The sequence below is a fragment of the Eimeria mitis genome, genomic scaffold (genome assembly GCF_000499745.2).
Source record: "Eimeria mitis Houghton genomic scaffold, Emh_scaff943, whole genome shotgun sequence".
Classification (NCBI taxonomy): domain Eukaryota; phylum Apicomplexa; class Conoidasida; order Eucoccidiorida; family Eimeriidae; genus Eimeria; species Eimeria mitis.
In genome coordinates this window covers 2,877-9,197 of record NW_013576965.1, presented here as the reverse complement: position 1 = coordinate 9,197, position 6,321 = coordinate 2,877, and the positions used below count along the sequence as shown (strand labels likewise).

General features: G+C 46.7%; 1 protein-coding gene across 1 annotated transcript in view; it reads right to left on the bottom strand.

The window, feature by feature from the left end:
• EMH_0025810 (Phage integrase domain containing protein, related) overlaps positions 1-5,547 on the bottom strand; it is a gene marked incomplete at both ends in the record, with an annotated part of 5,664 nt that extends 117 nt beyond the window's left edge. The window contains 11 exons of the mRNA XM_013502521.1: positions 3-18; positions 287-347; positions 607-664; positions 806-838; positions 1,159-1,259; positions 2,597-2,655; positions 2,955-3,018; positions 3,431-3,524; positions 3,830-4,195; positions 4,504-4,614; positions 5,481-5,547. Coding sequence (XP_013357975.1) covers positions 3-18; positions 287-347; positions 607-664; positions 806-838; positions 1,159-1,259; positions 2,597-2,655; positions 2,955-3,018; positions 3,431-3,524; positions 3,830-4,195; positions 4,504-4,614; positions 5,481-5,547 — 1,030 coding nt within the window. The remainder of the gene's footprint in view (positions 1-2; positions 19-286; positions 348-606; positions 665-805; positions 839-1,158; positions 1,260-2,596; positions 2,656-2,954; positions 3,019-3,430; positions 3,525-3,829; positions 4,196-4,503; positions 4,615-5,480) is intronic.
• Positions 5,548-6,321: the final 774 nt, after the last annotated feature.

Here is a 6,321-nt window from a genome sequence, read left to right as displayed (position 1 = left end):
CGTATGCCGCATTACAGCCTGAATAACACAGCAAGCGCAGTCTGCTGCATGAATGAAAGAATAGGTTTATTCATGTCACCCCTTCGAGCAGAGTTGACTACAACTGTCGTTTGATTACATCGTACACGAAAAGTGAAGAAGTGGAATCATTTGTCTGGAAGTGTTGCTCAATTTCTGCGAAGGTCCCTCTTTGAGAAACTTGCTAATACGGGGGCGTGCTACTCCTGTTGCCTGCGAGTGAGCGACTGAATCGTGCACTTATTTTGTTTAACTACATGTATCGAACCTGTGCAACTGGTAGTGGCACCGGGGGGTTTGAAGTGGCTGCAATTGTCGCGAACGAATGCCTATACACACACCGCAAGCAAGGCCAACCGTGGCATATAAGAAGTAATACATCTATGTAAACAAAACTTACGCATCCATAAGTATAAAGCGCGCGTTCACTGGAATCCACGGTTTACCACGGTGGATCCCTCAACCTAGATTTTGAGGGAAGTTGACTTTAAGTCTATCTTAGTCAGCAAATCATTGATTATTCGCGAGAAATAATTTCATCTTTTCCACTTGGGAGCATTCTGAATATGCACATACTCTCACCCTCACCTGAGTATGTACGGGAAAATCCGACGGGGCTCTCCACAGCGCAATTCATCAATGCCTGCTCTGTAAGCGCAAAGATATACAGAAGCGCACCGGCAGCGGCTGTGTACATGCCACACCCAGAGCTGTATACGCGCGTAAAAGAACAAATCGAAAAAGCATACGTATGTCAGGCCTACGACACGGTTCAGTCGCTTGGAGCACCATCTAATCAAACCATAAAGGAGGACTCTACCTGAAACCCCAACCCTAAACCCTAGGCCGTAGGCCATAAACCTTACCGCTGTGCCGCCGCCAGCAGAGCTTTTTTGAATGATCCTGCGAGCACACGAACTAAGACAATTGGAACCGTTGCCACGGGGGTCTCCAGATGTGCCATCACAGATAAATAACGAGCAAACGTATGCATGAAGATGAGTATGCAATAAAACCACCATAATGGCTAGTGATGGCTGTACGGCTGCCTTCGAACGGAGAAAAAAGCTGCGGCAGCACGTGCACTGTGTGTGGCAATTCATCAAGGCTTAAACATTAACACCAATCTGCTGCTCTTACGGATTGGCGTCTTCTTTTCCAGCTTCGCTCTGTTGCTAGCCGTGCGTATTCCCTCCGCATAGAAGCACAACCCGCTCGTTGGTTTGCCTTCTTCTTCCCACCTGCAAAACGACTCAAGGAGACAAAGTACTCCATGTTTTGAAAAGTTACCGCGTAGGGCGCGGCTCACGCTGTAGACTGCTGCACGTGTTCTTAGTGTGCTGCGCAACATCCGCATTAAGACATCCTCCAAGCCAACGATATCAACTCATATTGCACGGATGCCTCTTGTAAAGGCAAGCTGTCTCTGTGCTGCACTTTTGAATGGGTGAACAACCCTGTCCGCTACATTCCACTTGTCACCGTCATCACTACTGAGCACGTGGATGAATGGATGTGCAGAGAGTTGAGGGAAATGCCATAGTTGCCGTGAATACTTTACCAGCGCATCAGCTCTCTCCCGGCGAGATTCGTTAGAGGAATAACGGCCGCTGATGCTGCTGTCTTTGAGCCACGAATCGTTGCCGTCATTTNGCGAGATTCGTTAGAGGAATAACGGCCGCTGATGCTGCTGTCTTTGAGCCACGAATCGTTGCCGTCATTTCCTCCATGTTAACGTCTTCCCACCTCATCGACAAAATCTCAGAAGGCCGGAGACCCGCACCAATCCCAACAGCAAACAAGGCGCAGTGCATAGTGTTGGGAGTAGCGGCAAGGAGCAAATAGACCTGCTCAGTTGAGCCCGCAACACACTAAACAGCAACTGGCAGCAGTTCACGAGCCTCGCCTATAGAGAACAGCCAATGTCCTATAGAGGACCCCAGTGTTCTGTAAGCATACATCAACTGGCCAATTCAGACAGTAACAAATATGATGTTTGCATGTACCTCTTCAGCAGTCAAAGGCACCGACACAAGCGTTCGTTTTGTGCATCCTCTTATCTTGCGGAAGGGGTGAATCCCGTCAAGCCGCCTCGTGTGCACTGCATACTTCAAGGCAGCCAAATAAGCAACCTGGTGCAACACCTGTGTCCGCGGAGAGCAGTTGCGTCGCTTGAGAACCCTAGAACATGCACAAAAGAATCAAAAAATAACAGAATGAAGGAATTCAGTTGTCTACCGCACAACATACTCCCAAATTCAAGATGAAAGTAAGTCCACTGCTGAGTGCTAGTAACCGCCGACTCCGTTGAACTCAATTGTACTAAGCAGAGCAACTCTATAGTTGTTATTGAAAGCAGTAATGTAGAAAGTGCTGCCAGAGCCAAAGAGAAACACCTGACGAAAACTAACACAGGGCTCTGTATGCCCTTTACCATGCGAACAGGAAGAAAACATACTAAAGCCTACGCTCTGCTTGAAGAGCAGCATACGAACACGAAGCATGACGTGCGAAATGCCATACTATGCTATGTAAGCAGCGTGAGTTAAGGTGTGAAGTGCGCTGCAATAGAACATACCCCAAATACTTCTCCCAAATAGCAGAAGAAAGATTTGCAACGGGGACATCTCCGATGACCTGAAAAAATAAAAAATGAGCCTGGGTGAGAATATAGCGCGAATATTCCCATCATGAAACACCAGCAAGACTAGAAGTAAAAACAGCAGCAGCAGCAGCAGCAGCAGCAGCAGCAGCAGTGAACAGCACGTCAAAAGCGCAGAAGCTAATCGCAGCAAGTCGAGCACAGGACACGGCACATGTTATGCCCCCAACAGCAGCAGCTACAGCAGCAACAAACCCAACAACAAAACAGCAAATTGCAGTAACAGCAAGAAACAGAATAAATAGCAAGAAACTCAACAACAACAGGAACAAACCTGCAGAATAGACTGCCAGAATCCGCGTTCAACTCTCATTGTGTTGCTCCCTACTTCTTGTTCTCTGCAAAGCGCAGCAAAAGAAAACCCTTCTCATGTTCCTCTCAACACGAACCCCAACTACACAAAAAGTACAGAATATACAAGGATAACACCAAACCACCGAGAAGNCCTCTCAACACGAACCCCAACTACACAAAAAGTACAGAATATACAAGGATAACACCAAACCACCGAGAAGGCAACAAACAGAAGCTTTCACTCTGCATCTATGCAAATGACTGTTAAAGATGTGTATCTGCGAGAACGCGTTCTTCTGCTGCATTTCTCGTTTTCATGTGTTGTTTGTGCATTGATCAACTAACGAACAAACCAACACTAACACCAAAACATCAACTCTAAAACACACGCCGTATAATAATAATTTTATTATTTTTATTGTTATTATTATTATTTTTTTTTATTATTATTATTACCTGACGGGCCAGAAAGCCCGCTCAACAAACTCCCTCAGCGTCTCCTGGCCAACAGTGCTGATCGTAGCTCCACAGTCGGAGCAGAAACGCGCTTCTGAGTTCAACAAGAAAACAATTTGCAGAAAAAAAATGTATGATAGGGAGAAAGAATTGTTTGTGGCCAGTTCACTTCACCCTTCACAATGTATACTACATTATAAACTGAAAGCAGCAGAGAATTCAGTATCTGGCAGTATCATACAGGTAGCTGTAGCTGCTATTCATATGTAGAAAGAGAGCAGCAACGGCGGCTGCTGCCGCTGTAGCTGCTGCTAATGACAGCAGCAGCTGCTGCAGCGGGAGCTGCGAGACTGATGTGTTTGTGTAGCCGCTTCGCTGCTTTCAGGGCCTCTTTCTTACTGGCAGACAGTCGACGATTGCACTTAGGGCACCGTGTTGGTGCGGCTCGTGCATTTGTATCAGAAGGCGTATCAGGGGCCCCTGCTGTCGATGCTTCTTGAGTTTGCTGCAGTTGTAGGGGGGCCCCTGGCTCCTCAGCAAGCGCCAAAATTCTTTCTGATGAAGCCGCTGCGTGCAGCCGCTGCATCAACTCCTCGCGCTTTCCCTTGCTAGACAGTTGCAGCTTTCGGCACGCTGTGCGAAGACTCGTAATTGGGAGACCAGATAACTTCTCTTCACTGGCAGAAGCAGCAGCTGATGCAGAGTCAGCAGCAAGGTCTGGAGCTGCAGCAACAGCAGCGGGGTCTGTAGCAGCATCTGCAGCAGCTGCAGCAGCAGGAGCAGCAGCAGGTGCTGCAGTCCGNCAGCAGCGGGGTCTGTAGCAGCATCTGCAGCAGCTGCAGCAGCAGGAGCAGCAGCAGGTGCTGCAGTCCGCGCAGCATGAGCTGCTGAGGTCAACGAAATGTCATCTGTGATGTTTATTGCATTTTCTCCTGAACTCTTTTTTGTATTTTTTTCTGTCTGAGGCGTATTTGATTTCCGTCTTCCTTTTGTTGCTATGGATTTGGCTCTGTTAGGGTCTCGCGTTGCTGCTGGCGTTGCTGCAGTAGCTGCTGCTTTTGCTGCTCTAGTACTTGTTTCAACACGGGTCACCCCCTTCAGGGTAAAGGGGGAGGCGGTGTAGCGATGAGGTGCAGCTGCAAACCCAAGGATCGGGGCCCCTTCTTTACTTGTTGCTGCTCTGACTGCAAGCAAAGACGGATCACTCGGCAGAAGAAAGCCGCACGCGTTGCTTTCTCTCAATGCAAAGGCGAACTGTGCGGCTTCTGTTGTTTGTTGCAGCCAGAGGAGAAAAAATGTAAGCAGAAGCGTTCGTTTGCACTGCATCTTCAGCAGTGATNTGTTTGTTGCAGCCAGAGGAGAAAAAATGTAAGCAGAAGCGTTCGTTTGCACTGCATCTTCAGCAGTGATTCGCTTTCTGATTATAAAGAGGAAATCAAGGGGCTGGGAGTGAAGAAGAGGACAGACAGCAGCCCGTTTCTTTCCTTTCTTCAGACCACATCATCCCCATTCTCTCCGTTTTCTCGCTTTTGTTTCTTTTGCTGTCAATGCAAAACGACAAACGCCTTCATTCAGAGGCCGCTAGAAGCCGATTGAAACCACCTAAAGGAATACAATTGCCTAGACTTTGGGTTTCTGTTGTTGAAATACAAAACGGAGAGAATGATGAGCAGCAACAGCAACTGTCAGCTTCGCTGAGACGCCACACTCAACGATGCCACCTATGCAGATGTGTAAACGAACAAATCCATAGAAAGGGAGAATATGCTGCTGCTGCAACACAGCAGCAGCAGAGGCTGAGAGCACGACAAAGCTGCTGCTCGTATCCGCTTCAGTTTGCTGTTGAAATTTTTAGCAGAGAAATTGCAGCGCCACCGAACTGCATACAACAGAGGATGGCTTGACGTATTGAGGCGGAAACGCGCAACCGTGCAGAGTTATAGTGGAGTAATCAGTAAATGAATCCAGATTTATATAATTTTTAGTTGTAATCAATTCAAAAAAAATAAAAGGCAATAAATTATAAATACTTCTGTAGAATGTTGCCCACCCATCCGCAAGACCAGAGCAGAGAACACGGCCTCGGGGGGCCCCAAGGGGGGGCCCCAAGAGAGCATCCTCTGCTCGGTATATGGGTTTCCGATTGTTATTTATCAGCATTGAGTGTGTATTTATAATGTTTACTTTTACTTTAATAAATATCAAATGCCAAATGTGTATTTGTTNAGCATTGAGTGTGTATTTATAATGTTTACTTTTACTTTAATAAATATCAAATGCCAAATGTGTATTTGTTTCACGCTTTCGCTGGAACTTGCACAGGACGGTATCATGGTCTGTATGTCTCAAGGTGGTACTTGCATTTCTCGTAGCTTCTGCGTCGGCCAGCTATGGCCATGGATGAGTTTAACAATTGTATGCGATATTTTTTTACATGCACTAGAAGGGTATTAGCATCAAGGATTAGCTGAAACATATGCTGGAGTGTTGCATTGTCTGCGTGAAGGTTGTGCCTGTATTTGTAGTCAGCGAGAGCCACGTAATAGTATAACAATTCTCTACTGTGTTTGTGCAAGCATAGAAAGAGGGGATTATGCACCCTCGTATGTGTAGTTGCGTTCCACCAAGAGTTGCTGCCTTGCTAGTGAGCTGCCTCGAGCAGCACAACGAAGCAACCAAAAGGTGTTTCAACTATAAATGCAATAAATATAGGTGATATAATGTGATATAATACTTGAATTGAATTTATACTGATGCTTAGTCCTACGTGCTCAGTCTAGAGGGACCTACGCCCTGCAGAGCTAGCTTAGTGGTATAGGGGTACAGCGGCAGTTCTTTTTTTTTGTTTATGAACATAACCCCAAATTTCCCCCCGACCTTTCTTTTTTCTT